Here is a 22061-nt window from a genome sequence, read left to right on the forward strand (position 1 = left end):
TTCAGCGAGAGTGGAGATTTGTGGATTTTTGTAACACTTATTTTTTGAAAGAACGTTTTCATCACGTTTCATTCCACATTACCTTAATCTTAATATTTTCAAAACAATATTTAAAAAATCACCAAAAATAGCAGGAGTAATTCAACAACTAGTGTGATTATACATTTGAGCGATGGTATACCACTAGTGATAGTGACTCACAAAAAGTTATAGAATATAAAGATCCTCATAAATAGCGTGGAAGTGATATATCAATATTATCTCGTTATTTAGAGACCAGAAGAGAATATTTATAATATGATTCCGCTAAAAGTATTGAATTCACAGACTAGGAATCTCAACATAGAATCTTAAGATTCACTTCACTTATATGATCCAACTTGGGTTGTTGATCTGATTGAGACATGAAAAGTGAAGTTGATAGAGAGATAGATCCATCTATTGACACTAATTGAGTTGCCTTTAGATAGCTATTGATCACATATTTATTGAAACTTTTCTTGAATGAGTTAAATAGGTGATTCTCATAGGAGAATTAGATGGTTAGTTTTTTGTGATGTTTAGGCATGAAGTACTTTTAGCACATGATTATTACTAGTACTATTTTGATACAAAAAGTGAATGAATGTCACTGATGTTGTTTACATGCAGTCTAAACAAACCATCTATTCAAAAATATCTAATGTACCTAGTCGTTTTTTATTAACAACCTATTGAATAAAACATGATTTTTTGAATGTTGTTGACAATTTTAGAAAAGTGTCATCTTAAGAGATATTGTAAACTGGTTGTCTTAGATAATTAATTATCGTCTAATATGAGGTTTTTCATACTACGAGGTGATGTATATAGATTTGTGAAAAGTAGTTAAGACTTCATGCCTTGTGAGACTGTGTATAAAAAAAACAGTTTCTATGAGCTCTTGTTCAAAATTCATAGACAATTAATGAGATAGACAATACCAAAGAATCTAGTTTTGCCTATATTATTTGGTGTTTCCATTATAGTTTCCTCATGGGAGTCAGAGGTTAAGATTTTGATAGATGGTAAATATGACTTACTTGATTAAGTGAGTTTGTAATGTAATTGATGTTAAAAGTAATTACTAGACTATTGTGATTGTCTTTGGGAGCAAATGCTCTAATAGCTTTATACCCTTAAAGAAAAATGAACGATGGTTATCTCTCATGCTTTTGTTAAGTACGAGAGATTTATATGAAACATTGAAGTCGCAAATTAAGTTTGTTGAATGACATTTGTGGTCACCTTATAGATTCTTAAAAGTTGCAGTAGAACTTGCTTACTAGAATATAAGGTTTATATTGTGAATTTGACCTTAAATGAAATACGCGATAAGTCGTTGCTAACTCCATGGTTGTGCAAAAGACTTTTATATATAAAAGCAAAGTCTCTTGGTAGACGCATGTTTTGGAAAGTTATTACACATGAAATGTGCACAGAGAGAATTGGTCCTAAAATTTACTTGAGAGTTGTGATTTAACCGTGCATTTTCTCTTCGTCATGTATTTGAGAGACTCTGCCCGAGCTCCTCCCACCTCTGATCGAGCGGAGAGAGGAAAAACATCCACTAGGCTCTCTGCGAGAGATGGTCGGGTAGCCGATTCCACATCTTCAGTTGCTCTTGCGACCTTCTATGTAAGGCTGATGGCGGGTTAGGAAAGAAGATGACCCTCAGTGGTAGAAGAAAGCTCATCACCAGGACTTTGAGGCCCATTTTTCTCACTGGGGCTCCGTGGACTCTCTCCCTCGGTCTTGCCTCCACGACCATCTCAATTTTAGCAGTATGCAACCTCGCGATAGGTATAAGAGAGAGAACAATATTTGTCTTCTCAACAACAAGGTCAGGAACTACGACCAACCCTAGCTCCACTCCTTCCACTACAGAAGTTCTCCCGACGGGCTCCTCGACCAGAGCAACCATGAGCTCGACGACAGAGGTGGTGGAAGCAAGGCCCTCATATGATAGTTGGGCGCGTGGACACTCAGGGGAAGACATCCTGACATCCTCTCCACACTTGGGTTGGGGCCTGCTGCGCAATCCTCAGCAACACCCTCGAAGACTTGACCTCCGGCGTATTGTACTGTGGATAGAGAAGAAGGGATCATCTCCGTGTTTAACTTAGGAGGAGGCTCTACCAGAGTTAACCGACAAGGAGTAGATTCCAAGAGGGCCCCATAGAAATACGTTGAGAGCATATTGGCCCCCCAAGAACCTATGCAGACCCATCAGCACGGCTAGCACCTCAGGGACCACAACCGTGACGGGCTCTACTATTAAAGCGGCTGTAGAATAAGGAGCAGTCGGTGTTTCTGGGAGGACAAGACTCTCCCCTGTCTCCTTGGTGGATTCAATGGATGGATAGATGGGGCTGGAAGTAGGGCAGGCACAATTGGTGGGGGACGTCGTACCTCAATCAGTGTAGAAAACTACCCCAAAGGAAATGGACACTGGGATGTTGTCAGCCCTTGCAACCTTCGTGCGGAGTTTCTTCCCCTTGCTTACGGGATGAAGGCTCAGGGAACGCTTCCTAGTTAGGGTGGCTTTGGATTGCATAGGAATGACGTGATCGTAAAAAATGGTGTGACCAAGGGGAGGAAAAAATGCCCTTATATTTTTCTCCCCAAGGAGAGTCTTCGAAAGGACATCAAATGGAAAATTCTTTACTCATTCTTTGGCAAGGGCAATACGACGTAACTCGTCGGGAGAGGCCTTCGGCCGTATTGCTTTGTCATCAGGAACTACCCCCATATAGCTTGAACGGGGAACTCATGATGATTCACTTACCGGACAGAAAATTCTCACCTTTGGCCGGATACAAAGAAAAATTTTAAGGTTCAGTCATTGACCTTGCGAGAACGCTGTTCCAAAGAGACGAGGGCATGCATCGTCCTAAAACTGTAAATGTTCCCCTCACGTTTTATGAGGTTGTGGGTCAGGAGAAACTCACGGCTAGTAAGGTCAGCATGCTCCGGGTCTGATTCCAACAAAACTCGCCGCCAGAGAATGCAACAACACATCAAGATCCTCTAAACATTTAGGTGGAGTTGAGAGGGGGCCAATTTGAGACGATCTAGTAGGTCATGGACAGGATGAGGAAAGGGTAAGCTCAGCCTGCAAGAGAACATGATGGGAAGAGGGCAACCTTCAAGGCATAACCCTCATCGTCAATAGCCCCCTCATGTGGTCTAGGAGCCTAAAAAATCACCTTCTTCGGGTTAAGAAAGGTGGAAGCCAATGATGACAAAAACTCAAGGGTGACGTTTGAACACTAGTTCTAACTAACTCCAATTTCCCAAGAATCTTGAGTTGAACGGCCTTTTTGGGAGCCATTAAGATTCAAGTTGAGAAAAGTGATGGAGAAGAAAAGGAGTCAAGCAGAGAGAGTGAGAAGATTTGAGCACAAAGAGACAAGGATGTGGTAAAGAGGAGAAAATAGGGCAGAATCGTGTTTATATAAAAGGGAAGTGACGGTTGGCCTTCCATACCCATGTGTTTAACGGGGAATGTGAAAGGGTTCGAACCCTGTGAAACATGCGGCACAACACGACATGGGAAATCAAATGGCGCATCAAGATAGTTCTAAAGAGTCTAGTCATTAGGCTAAGGAGGGTAAAAGTGTAAAAGAAAGAAGGGGAGAGAAAAGAAGAGGAAAAATTAAATTCCCATTGAACCGGTTCAAAGGGAATTAACAGGGTAATGGAGAGGGTTAAAAGGCCCAGTCCAAGAGGCTGAGATCCCACTATCCGAAGGAAGGCCAATCGGTCCGGTAAAGTGAAGATGACAGCTTTGGTGGGCTTGTTCCACCAAGGGAGAAGCCTGTTTGGCCCGACCCAACAATAATGAGGCGCTGATAGAGGTGGCCAAGAGCGACATACGCCAACCTGTCAGCTGCCTTGAATCATCATCAGCATGAGGATACTAGGAAGCGTGAGGGGAAAGCTACAACCACCAATCACCTGGGAAAAGGAAGGTGGGTGCCACTAGGATAGGTTGAGGGGACGCAAACTCCTCAAGTTTCTAGAAAACGGCTACTAGGAAGCATGCGAAAGAGGTAACCATGACTCATACACTGAGGAAAGAAAGGCGGGCGCTGTTGTAATAAGCTGAAAAGCAACCGAAGTGACCGTTGTGAAACAACGGCTATGGGAATGCTTGTCGAAAGACTAATCATGGCTCTCCCCGTGAGGGGAGAGAGAGGGACTGAAACGTGGGAAACGTGAGTCAGAGCTCAACACTGCATTAATTATTTACCTTAGGATATCACGCTGCCCTGACTGATTCACATGCATGAGCCACGATGGGACAGCTTCTTAGGATGAAAGCAACATAACTTCAAGTACCTAATATAAAAGCCTGATCAAGGTATGCTCAAACTCACGGAATGTTAAGGCAAAGTGAACATTTTCTAAAAAGGAAATTTGAATTAAGCATTGGAGGGTCCCCTGACTACCCCCGAGCTCCCTTCTTTACTTGTATGTTTGCAGGTCCCTTGGTCCACCTCCCAGCTGTCCGATGAGTCATCCCGGTACATACGAAACATGTCCAAAACAGATCTGGAAAGGATGCTTAGATTCACAAGCCACATACTGAAGAAATGGATTTGAAAGTGACGTCTAGATTCACAACGCAGACTCAAGAAACCATTTCAAAAGAAGAAAACATTTCGAGGGAGAGAGAGACTTGCAGGACGAAATGAGAAATAACACAACCAACTCCTTAACCTTCACCCTCATATCAGCCAAAGGGGTAGTCGCCCCATCCCGATAATGTCCCATCACTACATTGTAGATGAAACCAAGAAAAAAAAAAATCTAGTTCTATGAGGAGCAAATACATAATCCAACCAAAAGAAAAATATAAACAACCGGACACCCATAGTTACCCAAACCTCAAATGTACAAACATTTACCCAAATTGTGGCACTACAGCAGACAGCCACCAAAAAAGTGGCCTGAAGAAGTGTCCCAAATAGTGTATTTCACTTTTTTATTTTTCTTTCATTTTTTTCATGTATTTTTTTAATCATCATAAATATTTTTTTTAAAAAATCACAACATCATTAAAAAACACTTCTTTAATCACAAAGTTAAAAAAAAAAAAAAAAAAAAAAAAAAAAAAAAAAAAAAAGGCCTCGGACACATAACCCAAAAGACACAAAAAATAGAAGCAATAAAAAATTAAAAAAAAATGCAACATGACACAACAAATCATAATTTTTTTTTAAATCATTAAATTTAAAAGAAAAAAAAATTCCACTTACCTAGATCGACCATCCACACCAACTGACACAACTTACACCTAAACCACATAAAACACACAACGGCATAAAACGGAACACTTAAACCACTTAAAACGCAAAAAAAATTGTAGACACAAAAGGGCATAAATGACACAACACACAAAAAAATGGAACATACACGGGAAGCGAAAAAAATACTGTTTATTTCTATTCATATCACTTATTTTATATATATATATATATATATATATATATATATACACACACTAGCAGCGAGTGACGTGCAATGCACGTTTTTCTAATAATTAATATCCACAAGATGTAAAAATAATATATTTTTTTTAATAAAGTTAATTAGTCAATAATTTAATGTACAAGAGTAGAAAAATAAATTTTAATGAGCAACATAATAATAACAAAATGTTATAGTAATATGAGTAATACGAAAATTAAAAGATTTTGGATATTCTAGTAATAGTTTTCTTAACAAAATATATGAATTGTAGAATTTAACTACACTACTCAATGACTCAGGAAGCACTAAAAAAATCATTTTATCTAAATGATTTTAGTTAATTAAAAATATTTTGAGATTTAAATTATATTAAAAACTCTAATTATTTATATGATTTTATTCTCTTAAAAATCTTTAACAAAACTCTATTTTTTATTTAATCATAAAATATTAGTATTTTATAAATTAAAGTTAAATTTATATTTTAATTATCTATTTTAAGTTTGTTTATTTTTAATGTTTTAACCTCTACTGTTGGATCAATTCTGGAGATTCATGATGAAGGGTTGAGATTTAAAGTTTCAAATCTTAATTTTTCTAATCACTGTTCATTTCTGTTGGCTTTTAACGTGAACAGTGATTCTTGAACAGTAATCACTGTTCATTACGGGCTTTTAACGCGAACAGTAATCCAATATTGTTGCTTTTACTGTGAACAGTAATCTCTGTTCATTACACTTTAACGTAAACAGTAATCAATGTTCATTACTGTTTATGTTATAGCCACTTTTTAAGTTAGAGTAGGGCTACTATACCGCCCCACTCTTACCGCTAGGCGTGCCGCCCAACGTTTTTTTTTTTTTTTTCTTTTTTTTTTCACATTTTTTTAATACATTTAAATATTTTTAAAAGATAAAAAAAAATATACCAATAAACTTAAAATCACTTTCTTAATCACTGAGTAAAAAAAAAAAAAATTTTTTGCCAAGTGGTCAAATTGAACGGTGACAATGAGGTGGCATAGTAGTATTTCTCTATTTCATAACTAGAAGGGGAACAGTCAAATGGGCCTCGACAATGTCGAGTCTGCAATGAAGCACAAACAAAATACAAGTGTCCCTCATGTCTAGCACCTTAGTAAGCCATCCAAAGCCACTAAAATCGTATTGCTTTTTTGTTGTAAAATACTTTCAAATTTTATTGACTCAACTGATAATTTTCTGTTCTTGATTTTCCTGGTTTCAGTTGTTATGTGGTATGTTTCAAGAGGCACAAAGGTATGCCACTTTTTTTTATTACTACTATTTCTCTGTTAATGAATTACACAGGTGTTTCTAACCAGAAAATCTTAAGAACTAGAAGTTGCTGATTTTGCAATTCTGTATCTCTCTAAACCACCTTATAAATCGTTTCGAATTTCTCCGCTGTAAAATCTGATATCTCTCCCTAAATCTCTCTCATACACAACATATATAACAATCCACGCATTGCGCGGATTATAGGCTCGTATATATAGGTTATAATGTCCCGGAATGGTTAAAATGATCTCTCGTGATCACGAGTCTCACCTCAACGGCCTCCGATGATCACATCAGTCACTGGATCAATGCTTAATTTGTCTAAACAATTAAGGACCTCTAAACCCCATGTTTGACTTCTTCCATTCTATGCTCGTCCGTTCTACTTGTACTGATTATTGTTGGAAGACCAGAAAATCTTCCAAAGTATAGGCACATTTGATCGAGCGATACATAAAATCTTCCGAAGTATGGGTTTGTGAAGAGTATGAGGCATGAGGGCTTTCAGGCCCCTTCCGTGTCCGAATTCCCACCTGTAGCTCACAGAAATCTCATTTTGGGTTCAACTTGGTAGGTCTGAGCCCGTTTGATCCGGGCCTCTTAGTGGGCCACTATTCTATATGAACAATCCATTTCGTCCAACTGTATACATTTATTAGGTTAAGGATAAGGTTACTATTCTTCTACTATTTATTTAGTATTCTTTTTATATTTATTTTTTTAAAAATTATTTTTTATTTAATAGTTAAGGAAGTGATTATTATTAAAATTATATATTTTTTAATTGTTTTCTTAATTATTAAGGACGTTAAAAAAAACTTAAAAGAAAATGATAGAAAAATAAAAAACTTCAAATGCACTGGAAGTTGTAAATGGGTAGTAAGAGGGTAGTAACCCTATCACTACCCCATTTATTAACCTCTCAAAATATTAGAAAGCTATGTATACTTACAATTTTACGTACAAAACTTATTTTGTCAATTTTTTTTTAAATACAAATTTTGAATTTAACATTATATAATTTTCACCATATCAATAACTAACACATGGATAAATAAATTTTTTTTTTTTTTAAGTACAGTTAGTATTTTTCTATTAGAAAACACAAAAAGAATAGGATATTTTAAGTACTTTGATTGGGTAAATTACGACATTGGATTAATTATGGTATAATTATAGTCATCAATTGTGATTAAATACTATAATTCTCTACATATTAGACAACATCTAGTGGCAATTCAGTTTAGGGCTGGCCACGTCATGAACTGGTCGGAACCGGCGTACGGTGGCAATTTGAAGAAACAGATGTTCAGCGGTTGAGTCCCAATTTGAAGCTGGACCGGACCGCTGAACCGACCGATATAATAAAACTTTTTTTTTTTTAATATACCGTTATCGAAACACCATTGTTTCACATAAGTTTAAGTTGAACGGTGTCGTTTTAGTTAATAAATATTACAACAGATCATGAAAACGACACTGTTTGACATTAAACTAAATGGCGTCATTTTATTAAGAACGTAAGAAACAAAATAAGTATGACCGACACCATTTCACTTAAGTTGAACGACGTTGTTTCGAAATGCGTCTTCTTCTTCCCATCCTCTTTTTTTCGAATTCGATTTACTCTTCAACTCTCTCTCTCAATCTCTCATTATTCTCTCAATAGATAATCGCCGTTAGGGGAACCAATACCGATCAAGAACCGCCTCAATCGGTTTTCTCCTCCTCATCGACTGGTTACGATCAGTGGCTCCCCCATTTTTTGAAACGTTGGCAGGCATCGATTTTGTCAAAAAACCATGCCGACGACGTCGGTTTTCACGCCTAATTCAACTCCTAATTACTCATATAAAGGTTCTTTTTATAAAGATAATATTTAGAATGCCTATAATTTTTTAATTTTTTCTCTTCTGACCTTCACATCAGCATAAATCAGCAGCTAATAATAATTAAGAAATTCCAAGTCCGGAACAAAATTTAATGAAATGAGAAACTAAAATAAATTAATGAATAACAGTTCTATTCATAGCTGGACGACAAGTTTCATTTTTACCAGTTTTAGATCTGGTTTTGATAGTAAGATGAGATGAGATGTAATAATTTTAGATGAAATGAATAAAATATTGTTATTATTTTAAGATTTTAAAAAGTTAAATTATTTATTATATTTGTATGAGAATTTAAAAAAATTATAATGTTAAAATGAGATTAGTTGAGAATATTTATATATCTAGATTGGTCTTAAAATAATAAATTGATTTTCCCCTTTTTTATTGGGTATGACGACTTAGGAGACGTTCTAGAAGTATAAAAAATCATATTTAGTATTCAATCATCTAAATCGTACATTTTCTATGCACGTTTATAGAATTAACAACGGATATACATCAAATATGAGCGACCTTTAGATTAAATTATCAAGTTTTAATTAAGTTATAGGGAGCTCTATATTTAATTATTTATTGAGAAATATTTTAACCACAAAAATAAATTTATAAAAAGACAGTGATTTGATGAGATATGTTATATTTTAAAATTATTATTATTATAAAATTTTATTTAATTTAAAATTTTATTTTTATATAATCTTTTTATGTATTGTCTCGTCTATTTAATGTCTGTTTTGTTTGGCAATAGTAGGGGGCTGAGTACAGAGATCAAAATCTCAATGACAAACTGCCAAACGCTACAGATCCCTGAAGCAAAGTCCAAAATGGGGTAACAGGCGGCCCAGAAATCAGAACCGTCCAAATTGTCAACTACCATCAAAGAACATCACCATCGATGATATAGATGGCCAAGTTGAAAGTACCGTTTTTTTCCTGATAAATAGTCGAAGAATATTAAAAAAACAAAAACAAAAGAGAGGCAGATAAAAAGTGCATTAGACATTAATTTGGGTAAGAGAGGGCCATTCGTTCAGGATTTGGTCAGGCTGGATCGGACATGTCTCAGTTGTCCAGTAGTATCTAATACAGTGAACCTCTCCCCTGCCAGTTGCTGACTCCATTCTTTACGTCCTTTTGTCCGTATGATTTGAAATGTCATTTCATGATTCTACCTAATTGTATAAATCGACCCATCCATCTACCTCAATTCTCAAGAACCATCCAAACCATCTCATAAAATAGCTGACATTTTGGTTAGTGTCTTGGATGAATGTGTTTTGTTTTATTTTTTATTTTTTAAATGATAATTATTGTCGTGAGTGTATAAATATTGTATAATTATTTTAAAAAAATAAATAAATACGAGATTCACTATAAAAGAAATTAATTTTTTTAATAGTAAATTTCATCATTTTTCAAAACGATTATACAATTTTTATACACTCTACTACTACATGTAACATTACTTTTTTTTATCCAATTGTAGTTTGATAAGATTCGTTTTCATGGATGAAGGGGACAGGACACAACCTCGTTATTCTTTGTCCGTTGTTTTTCTATATATTGCTATACTTTTTTATGGGGTTCGGACTAGGTTATAGCTTGATCTATCACGAAAAAACCTCTATGTAGATTCCCTACATTTGCTCTTAAAATTGCAAGATTATTCAGACTTGATTAAGGTTCCATTTTTGTGAGAATATTTACATTAAAGTTCCTATTAAATAAAAACTAATGTTAAATATGATTTTAGAGTATCTAAGTTCTGCGCACTACATCTAAAAAAAAATATAAGATTTATCATTAAAAATTAATTTTTTTTAAGAGAAACTCAAATTTACCTACCTTTTTATACAGTTTTGTAGTCTATTTTAATGCCAATTATATATTCAAAAGTAAATTTTGAAGGAATTATCCAAAATGGAATCACAGTCAATAGAAGATATAAAAATTGTTCTAGTTCGAGTCACATAGTTTGAATGAGTAGTGTGCGTAACGTGACATGTGTGGTTAACGTAACTTATTGCAAACTGAACAATTTAAAAAAAAAAAAAAAAAGACGTATGCTAAGTTACTAACAAATGTACTTTTTGTTTATCAATATTAGTAAATTATCTTTTGGATAGTAAGTTAAGATGAAATGAATTGAGATAAAAGTTAAAAGTTAAATAAAATATTGTTAGAATATTATTTTTTAATATTATTATTATTTTAAGATTTAAAAAAATTGAATTGTTTATTAATTTTATATTAAAATTTAAAAAAATTATAATAATGGGATGAGATGAAACGCTTAGGTATTATATCAAAATTAGACTTAAATGGAGTAATGCTAATATAGTCGTAGAATATGTAAGCGTTGTGCAGTTATTTTAAAAAAGAGTAGGTCCAATATTAAAATATTAATTTTTTTTTTCATATAGATCTCGTATTTATTTTTTTAAAAAAATAATTATACGATACTTGTATACTCATAATTGCAATTATAATTTCTCGATTTAAATCGCACTGACCTCAATAATAAACTAATTCCAATGTTCATCGTACTATATCCATCAACCCATATTGTAATGCGTAAGTCCCCGAGATTGCATTGCGTGGTGGCTGCGACAGTTACTATTAGAGTATTGGTAATGGACTAGTCAAATATCAATGCAAGTCTAAACTTTAGTTAGATGTGAGAAAAAGCCTCCACATTAGACTAACCAATGGTCCAAAGCTTAAGACTTGATGAATAGTAAATTTTAAGTCCTCTCTAAATATGGTTAGCTACTATTCACAATGGAAATCAATATTTAATTATTTCATCACTTTCCTCTCTCTTTAAATGGTAAAACATGCATGACATGCACATTATTTCTACTAATTGATAGAGTAGACACATTATTTATACAAAGCATGAAGATCTAAGAAATATATAAATTGTATTTGTAAAAAAAAAAAAAAATTTGAAAAATATTATATTATATTATTATTTTAACTTTATAATGGCTAGTTCAATGTGGACTCACCTAGTTAAAAGTTGATATTATAGCCAAAAATTAAGATTCTAACCAAACTTTAGACTTGCCAATGCTCTTATTTGTGCTGCCACCACATGGCATGGCCAAGAACTTGCAACTTACCCCCGGTCCATATTACATTTCGAATATTGATGTTGAGAAATGATTCATGTAGTCTTTGGCTGCATTTAGATGCTGATGTTGAGGTAATTTTAAGATTTTTAAATAGTAATATTTTGTAGGTCTCATTAAAATGTGTTTCAATGTAAATAGGTTGAGATATGAATTTGAATATATGAATTAGGTTGAAATGAATTTTAACTTTTTTATAAAAAAAAATGAAAAAAATAATGGATTTCATAAATAATTGATTTGGGATGAGTTGGTTGAGTTCACTCCAACAGTCAAACACAACTTTAGAGAGTGCAAATTCGGCATTCCATCCTTTTGAAAAAAATTACAAATAAAAAAATTTATATTTTAATAGTAGATCCTGCTATTTCTTTTTAAAGAAAAATACGTTAAAATTTAAACACCCTAAAATTATATTATAGACATACATGTCTATAAGCAGTCGGCAAATGATATTGGAATCCCTTACGAACAGATCAGCAAGCTAAGCAAAGCAAAATGGGTAAAAAGAAACCCTTAATGGAAAATTGTGTTAGGCACAAATCTGAAGATTCACTTTGCTAATTTAACCAACAGTGTTCTCCTGGTACCACACCTTGAGTCTCGAACAATATTTTTATTTTTATTTTCTTGATTGTGCAGCTTTATTACCAGTATTTAGAGTGAGTATTGATGAATTACCCAACTTCTTATTATAATTAAAATGAGTAGCTATTAATTCGGCCAACTTCTTATTATAATTAAGGAAAGAGGTTATATAGAGATAGTCAAACACCAAGCCATTATACAAACGTGTAAAATTTGAACTGCAACCACAGAGAGAGAGAGAGAGAGAGAGAGATAGAGAGAGAGAGAGAGAGTATTGTTAAACCTCAATCCACCGTTTCGATCGACTGAAGAGCAAATGGATATATAACTATTCTTCAAGCAATTTGTACAGGAAATGGGTTAGTGACCTAAAAGGCGACTTATTAAAATGATCCAACGCAATCAAGTTGTTGACACAACCAAGATCCTCCGCCCGCCATTACCAAAGATAATCTGCAACACTTCAAGCAATTTTGAGCCCTGCATAATCATTTAACCTGCAGACTAGCTACGGCTCAAAATTTTTAAAATCCAAACCCAAATTGACCGGTTCCAAGCTGCGGCACGTTTTGCCAAGTCTGATTTGATACGAATAAAGATTTTGGGGCATGACCAAAATCATCATTAATCTTTTACTTGTTTTTTTCCCTTTAATTTGACCATATTAATTGGAAATAACGTTTTAATTCTCATCATCTTCTTATTATTTTATAATTTAATATTAAATAATTAAAAATTATTTATTATATTTCACTTATAAATTTATTATTTAATATCATATCATTAAATAATGATAAAAAAATAGATAATAAATAGATTTACTCTATAATACTATGTTATGTTTTATTTAATGCAAAAGTGCACGTGATGCTGGCTATAAAATTTGGCATTTTTGACAAGAAGAACCCATATCACTTTCATTAGTCTCGTTTCATGGTGCATGGTAAGATACAATGTAAGCTAAGATATATATCATCCTAACGCACTTAACTTCAAATGTATATTCCAAGCATTTATGATATGGTCAATCATATATATATTAGGGGTGGCAATATGTGACACGACCCGTTAACCTAACACGAACACGACACAATAAAAGCGGGTTAGGGTTTAGTCTTAACGAGTTCAGGTCAAAACAGGTTGATCCGTTAAGACACGATAGCTTAATGAATTGATAACGGGTCAACCCGTTATGACCTGTTATAACCCGTTATGACCCGTTAAGAAAGTTAAAGTTACAATTATACCTTTATACTTAAAAAATAAAATTTTTGAGATTTTAATTTTGATATTTTTATTGTTTGAATTGTAATTTTGGACTTGTAGTTAGTTTTATATTTTTTATAGATATTGTGATTTTAACATTTATATAAAATTATGTTAAACTTAACTAGATTAAGTGGGTTAATTTTGGGTCTGTTTAATCCATTTACATAAACGGGTCAAAACGGGTTGACACGACACAACCCACTATATTAATGAGTCGTGTTAGGGTTTGAGATATTGACACGATAAGCTTAACGGGTCAGGTTAGGGTTGACCTATATAATATAATATACATGTCTTGACACGACACGAACACGACCCGTTAACATAATTTGACACCCATAATATATATTGTGTACCCTATGCGTATACCCACTTGTTTTTAAAGGGATTTCAGATAGAATTGGAACCAACAATATTAGGATAGCCGAATGAAGAGGATCTACACGAATAAATCAAGAAATATATATATATAAGTCCACATCACAGAGACTTGGAGGCATGGGGGCCAAGCCCCAACTCCAAGCATGTGCACTAAGGAAGCAGAACAACATGGGGGTAGAAAATGTGCAATTATGGGTAATAAATAGGCTCAAGACCACTACGGATAGGTGGTCTATAATGGGTAGGCTTTCGACCTTGTTGCCATTATATTTGACTATACCACCTTATTGGTGATGATGATTTTTTAAAGCTTGTCCAATAGCCAATTCCAAAAGACTAGCAAAACTAGTATGTGGTAGTCTATGAATGAGAACATGTACAAGGAATTGATGCTGAGGTTTTCATACACACTATTATATTTTTACGTAGAATAATGTCATGTACGAATCTTAAATAGATAAACTTTATATAAATTTTTAGTAAAAAAAGTAGGTCTCACTAATAAATAATAAATTTTTTTTATAATTTTTCTTGGTGAGATATACTTTTTTATAAAGAGTTGTATAGAGTTTATCTATTTGAGAGTTGTAAAAATTATTTCTCTTTCATGTATATTATGCCGGACTTGAAATTGGCAGTTGTATTCTTTATCTCATGGATTCTGTTAATATGATACATTTTAAATGATTTTATATGCTAATCATTTAAATGAAAATTGCTTAAAATGTATTAAACCAGCGTGATATGGTATGAAATAAAGAAAATGCAAATAATGGGAAAAAAAAGAAAAAAAGAACCTATTTTGATCTGACAAGGCATGCAAATGAGATGTTACATTTATTGAGTTTGTTAGTCTGAAGGATATATTAGGTGGGAGAATTTACTACACGCAAGACGTAAGGGTGGGGGGAAGCCATTGCTTTGCCGACTTGCCCTTTTGACAAGGGACTTGAGGGACAGATTTCTTTTGTGGTATTATTTTTAGATTAATATTAGGCATGAGACTTAAATGATAAGTTTTGTTTAAAAAATAAATCTTATTAAAATTGAATATTTTTTAAAATCTTTTTAAAGTGTAATCTATTTTTTTATAAAAAATTTCGCGATATTTATTTATTTATAACTTTTACAAATCATTTCTCATATTTTTATTTTCTTGACATTAAAAACATCAAGTTGAACCTCCAAACAAGTCATTGGGTCAAAGCTTAGCGTGTTTTTATTGCCAAAACTGTAGCCACAAACACACCCCCCCACCTCTTCAAGCTTTAAATTACTCGTAACACCAAAAGTCCCGAAACTCCTTCCCAGTTTAGAGGGGCAGAATTATCAAGGTAGTATGTCGCTGTATACAAGCTTATTCCACGCTCTTTCTGAAGCTTTTGCTCTGACGATTGTGAAAAATTGACTAAGGCACCTACTACGAAAGCTCATGTAACCCCCAACACATATTAATGATGCTTTTCAAACCGTATAGGAATCTAGAACCCCCGCAAACCGGGAAAAAATCATTGCAACCCAGAAAAACTTAAATACCCTAATATCACTTATAATCAATGGATGTATGTAATTTTATTTAACACCATTGGCAATTAATTTATTGAGTAGATAGAAGCTGAGTGCTCTAAACTCAACAGAAAACGAAGAGCTCAACTCTGTGTACATGAATCTCTGCTCGAGTTTTGAAGATTAGGGATAAGGGAAGTGGCAATGGCAATTCTTTAAATTTTTTGTTATTTTTATTTTTTTTGTTATTTCTTTAAACGAAATTTAAGTGGATATGTCACTAAATACCTCCCATTATTTCTGCATAAGATAATGATTAAAAATCTTTCATCAAGAAAAAGAAAGTCAACAGTAGTAGTTGCTATTACTTTTAAAAGAAATTAATCACTAGTTGCTCAAAAATGGTCGTGTTTTTGTTTTGGGGGGTTATGATGATAGAATTTTATAACTTAAACACCTGTTGTTTTGGCTTTCGCCTTTCCTAATACATATCCTGCTGACTGAATTCCCATCATGCTCCATTTTTATTTCAAACATCCGGCGCGTCCTCCCAATCTCTCTCTCTCTCTCTCTCTCTCTCTCTCTCTCCTTTTGATTTTTAATAAAGCATACCAAATGCTCGTTGGCACCCTACAAACACACACAATTGCTCTCGGTTTTCTACCTGAAAAAAAAAAAAAACTCTCAAACCCCCACCCTCTTCACCATCTCTCTCGGGATTTAGCGATATGAAGACAAAGTTTCCCCTTTGATTTTTCCCCATCAGATCTCTCTCCTTTTCGTTTCAGAATACTCCAGCATCGTTCATATGTCACTGCACCCAAACCCTCCGTCGCCACCTCATAATCGGTCCGTTACGATTACATTTTACATACACATGTTTGTGTATTAGTGCGGGTGAGAGTAAATGAGGTGTAACAAGCATACCTCCGACCTTAGCAGCACCGTCGGCGTCTGTGCCTCCTGTCTACGCGACCGACTCTTCGCCCTCATCGCCGCCCAGGCTCAGGCTCAGGCCCAAGCCCAACACCACCAGCTCTCCCGCTCCCAATCGCGCGCTGCCGCTGTCCCTGACGATCCCCGGAAATCTGACCCCAATTTGCCTCCTCCTCCACTGGTCTTCCCTCGCTCCGTCTCCCCATACGTCACTCACCGTAAATCGGATGATTCCACGTGGCAACACCAGCACCCTGACCGCCAGGATCGTCGTTTCTATAGCACTCCCCAGGTGGGTCCCACGTACGCTGCCACCACCTTCGCTAACGTCGGTTCTTACAGGAAGAAGAACGGCAGGTTCTCGCTCTTCTCGAAGTTGTTTAGGTCAAGATCCGAGAAATTGGAACCGGATCCTAGGGTTTCGTCTCGGCACCCGTGCGAGCCCTCGTCGTGCACATCCTCTTCTACACCCTCTTGGTTTACCACGATCTTCTCCGGCAACCGTAAAAAGGAATCGCGACTGTTCTTCCTCGAAGAATCTGTCGCCAACGTAGACAAAAACAATTTCCGGAGAGCGGATCGGGGAATGTCTCCTGCGAGAACGGCGGATTCCGACGAGGATTACGATCGATCAGCTTCCGCTAGCGGGTACTGCTCGGAGTCTTGGAGATCGCCGGCGTTTTCCGTGCGGCGGAATCGCCAGGGACAAGGCCGGAACGTGTCCGGAATAGCGTTTTGCCTGAGCCCTCTGGTGAGGGCGAGCCCCAGCCGGCACTGGAACCAGAAGTGCATGCCAACGGATGCTGGGGTCTCTGGAGAGATGAGGACTGCGGGGAAGCCGCATCTGACCACGGCCGCGTCATTTTGCAAGAACCGGTCGAGGAAGCTTGCGGATTTCGGAAGAGTTGGTCACAACCGTTGATTCCATTGACCGTTGACATCGCATTCGGTGTTGATGGTGATGTACACGAAAGTACGGTTTTGTCCCTATTCCTCTATATTTCAGGTTTTTTTTTTTAAATTGTTGTATGGATTATAATTTGAATTACAAAGCCAGTGAGAAAAGGGAAAAAAAATATATATCGTGTGCGCTCTTTATACCACGAAGAATGTTCAGTTATCACAAACCAAATTATTTTATTTACTGTGAATATTGGATTCAGGAAAATTCAATTCGAGCGTGTCCTTTTTTTTTTTTAAATCAAAATTACCTTTTCGTCCTCTTTTTAATTCCATGCATAATAATAATAATAATAATAATAATAATAATACGTTCGAGAACTTATTATTGGATGGTTGTTAGGAGTATGTATAATGGGTGATGCTGCATTTCCCACTTGGAATAGTAGCATACATAACTTCAAGCAATTGCGGAGTGGGGTCGGGTCGCTGAAAATTAGATCTGGTGGAGTTGGTGGGGCCACGCGTACAATTGAGAATGAGGTGGCGGCGTCATATCCTTCCATCTCAGTTGAAGTGTGTCCTACACCGGAGGGAATTTACGCCCCCATGGATTTCTCACTCGTCCTCTGTGTCTGAGACATTACTCGTCAGATGCTTTTATTGTTGTTGATGACGTTGCATTGTGTCAGAAATCCATGGAGGCTCCGACCTGATTGTTGCCGATGTGGGACCATTGATGGAAACCCAATCTAATGGACGACACAATATCTTGTTATTTAACGGTCAGTAAAAGTAGGGTCAAATTATGTGTTCACAAATTTTTTTAGAAAGAAATTAAAGGGGTTTACTGTTTCCCAGGGAATGGGATACAGAACTCTCAATGTTCTTTAACGGTTAGATTCTATGACTATCTCTTTTTCTTTTTCTTTATTTTTTTTCAAATTCTACTTTTTTTTTTCTTAGGTGTCTTGATTTAAAGACTTGGCGGTTGATTTTTCTTTGATTTAAAGGCTTATTGTTTGAATATTGGTTCAAATCCTTGGCCTTTGGCATCGTAGAAGTTTACTTTTGTGATTATATGTTCTGACTTTATGCATGTGGCATTGAATGTTATTTGTATTAGAAGTTCCATGACTTGTACATGTCCCATTGAATGTTCTTTTATTGCAATTTTTCCAGCCCGAGTTTATGGCAAATCAATCAGCATGCTTCTACTTTTCCCCATTTTTACACGTTAATGGTCTACGAACCTATTTAAAAGTTAGGTTTAAATGTTGAGATGAGATGAAGTGAGTTGAATTGTGAATAGTTATATTTTGTGAATTTTATTGAGATGAGTTTTACTTTTTGAGATTGAGATAGTTAAATTTTTTGGATTGAAATGTATGAAGTATGTTAAGATGAGTTTAATTTTTTTTATACGAAGTTGAAATAGTGGGTTCCATCAAAAATTTATTTGAGATGAATTGAGTTTGGTTTAACAACCAAATACAACTAATTCACCTGCATGACTAAGGTCTTTTACACCACGTCATTTACATGTTATAATTAATTTGTAATATTCAAATTTTAAAATTTATTGTTCAAATCAAATTATGTCACGTTGATGATATGTGGCGTAAAGACTTTTAAATAGATTTATTGGTAATATATTATTGCAATAAAGTCAGTACACAACAGTTGGATCCAATCATCTCAAATACAAATTGTGTAAATTGTTCTAATTTTTTAGATTGGCCGAAAGTTCAATTTAAGTGATTTTTACGTGAATGAGTGAAACATATATAAGAAGGCAGTTTTGGCATGGAGGTAATGTTTCATCCGCTGGTTGTTGTTGGGGAGTCGCCAAAAAAGAAGAGACGGTGAAAACTTAGATCTATTGAGCAAAGCGACGCATGATCTTCACACATTACAACATCAAAATTATCATTTTCTCCTTGGGAATGTCAACATTATCAAGACGATCCTCGTACTCTACTTCGATCAAATAAACTGAAAAAGAGATGCTAACTCGTCCTATATTCGAAATAATGACTAATCATAACGTGACAAGTTTCCAAATGATAATGACATCAATTAAAAAGAAAAAAACAAGAAAAAACAAAATGAAAAATCATTAAAACAAAAGATATATTTATAAAATAATTATAAATGGATAAATATGGTCACATTAAAAATGTTTTTTTTTATATATATATTTAAACTATTGATGGATAGAATTAAGTAAAATATAACTATTGATTTATAAAACTACTCAAAAAAATACCACAGAAAATGAGAGGTGAGTAGTTGGGGACAAAGCAATAAGAATTTTAAAGAACCCAATAGCCTAAAATGTTGGGATTTGAAGTGAGATGGAAGGACAGACTGAAATTAGAGATGTAAAGGTGTTCATTGTGCCTTGTCTCAATATTGAGTATGGAGTTAGACTTGTCTTGTCGGTTACTAATCCCACCACATCTAGGCATTGCTTGGGACGCGTTTTCTTCATTTAGTGGCAATATCTTTTGTAAAACTTTTAGGTGAAAGGCTGTTTGGTGGTTAGGATTATTATTATTATTATTTGGCTTTAGTTCAAAGCTTTTTTTTTTTTTTTTTAAATAAATATAAAAAACAAGAAAAAGAAAAAAGAACTAAACCACTACTTCAGCACTTCACTGATTTACCTCTTTGCTTCTTTCCATTTTTTAATTGGTTATGGTTTTGTCTGTTAAAATCAAAGCTTGAAAGACATAATTCGAGGCTTCTAATGATCATAATTTTAAGAAGGAAATCATTGGCCTCATGATAAAAAAAAAAAAGGTAATGCAGTTAGGTTCGAAAGGTCAAGATCCACTTATTTTCTAAAAGAAACTTCAACCCAATATTTAATTAGGCTTGGTTTCTATACTCTACCAACTCGCACCATTCATATAGTTTCCTCATTCCTTCATGCCTCTTGTATTTCACAAATCTGAGTACAATGAACAGATATAGGTTAGCTTTTTTAAAGAATATGGCTAAATATGGAATTGATTTTGTTGCAAGTTGGGTAGTATCAGTCTGTCTAGTTTTTTTTTTTTTTTAATTAAACGGAGCATAATGCATTCATTAATAACAGAAATTCCAAAGTTGACATGAAACAAACAGTACAAGCCAATTACAATGTTGATAGCTTCCTAGTACATTTTCGTGATTGACATAGTCTAGTCTAAACTGTAAATTTCTAAAAACCTAAGTCTTAGAGACAACACAACTCTGTCCATGACAGAGGTAACAAGCCCCTACTCCAATTAGTAGGATGCACCAAACCCAACACCTCGTCTAAAGCAGAGAGAAGGACACACTCTTCGAATGAAGGTCCGAAGAGACTATTTTTTTTATTTTTCTAAAAAATAAAAGACATTACAGAAATTAAAAATACATGAAAAAAAAATAGATTGCATTTTGGAAAGATCTGGATCCGCATTTTCAACCTTGGAGGAAAAAAATATACAAGCAGCGGCTGTAATGCACGCCACCCTAGAGGTATCAGCCTGTCTAGTTGAGATCAAACAATGGTCAATGTAACAACCCTCGCCACTTCTTTAGCCTGTAATGTCATATTCTAACATTATTTCACTCTTTGCCCTCAAAATAAGTAGTTGTTTTTTTACATTCCTTTAGCCTATAATGTCCCAGTTGAATGCAAAATCTCCTCTCTCTCTCTCTCTTTCCCCCCTTTCCTCCCATATTTTGATAATGAGTTGGTGGCAAATTAAAGAACGCGAATAGGAAAGGACTGCATCTATCATGCAAATTGGTTTTCTAGCATTTTCACATTAAACTGCACACCAAATTAGACACTTGTTTATGCAAATATAATCTGCATGGGCCTCTCCCTCTATCTTTGGTCACTACCAAAACCTCTAAATTAATATATCCAAAGTTGCAAATATCTTCATGACAGTGGCGTGGGGGGTAGATATGGTGTCAAAGCAGAGGAAGTTTCTTAGAGGTATCATTCTTATGTGCACCCATTCAGTTAGATATCATCATTTGAATTGCCTGTTTTTGTTAATTAGAGGGTATACTTCAATGCTCCCCCCAATCTTTGAATATATAGGCCAGTCTTGTCATCAAATAATGGATATCTCATAATATAATATTAACTTTCTGAACCATTATTTTTGGCATTCAATAATGCGTACTATATCATAGAATATCGAGCAAATTCATCTTTGTTTTAGAGGCATAGATGTGTAGTGATATGACCTTGTAAGAAGTAATTTGATGGGAAAAGATCTTCTCCTTGCCCTAACTTAAAAGCTTCAAAAGTAAAAGATGGGCATATGAAATAAGTGCTGCAATATTAAAAAAAAAATGGCATTAAATGTTCAATAAATATTTCTCTCTCTTCCATTTTAGGCCGTTAAGTTCTGTAACAATTTAAATTTTTTTTAATGATAACACAAATCCACCACAGATCTCAAAATAGACTATCGATTTGAACTAAATGAAGAAGATCTTTTTCATTATTTAGATATTAAGATGGTCAATTAGCATAGTCCAAATAATGTTAAGAAATGCCATTTTTTAAATATAATTTGATATAAAGAACAGAACGATAGCAGATGATTTATCGAAGACTGGTTCAGCCTACGAATTACATCACAACAGGTAGGGTACTCAAAAGAACC

The 22061-nt window shown here is 34.7% G+C and overlaps 1 protein-coding gene across 1 annotated transcript; it reads left to right on the plus strand.

Annotated features, from left to right (window-relative positions):
- The first annotated feature begins 16120 nt into the window (after nt 1-16120).
- Nucleotides 16121-17673, plus strand: LOC121239818. The gene has a single exon (XM_041137146.1). The coding sequence runs from the start codon at nt 16472-16474 to the stop codon at nt 17420-17422; it is 951 nt and encodes a 316-aa protein (XP_040993080.1). The 5' UTR covers nt 16121-16471; the 3' UTR covers nt 17423-17673.
- Nucleotides 17674-22061: the final 4388 nt, after the last annotated feature.

Source organism: Juglans microcarpa x Juglans regia, chromosome 7D (genome assembly GCF_004785595.1).
Source record: "Juglans microcarpa x Juglans regia isolate MS1-56 chromosome 7D, Jm3101_v1.0, whole genome shotgun sequence".
In the NCBI taxonomy this organism is placed as follows: Eukaryota; Viridiplantae; Streptophyta; class Magnoliopsida; order Fagales; family Juglandaceae; genus Juglans; species Juglans microcarpa x Juglans regia.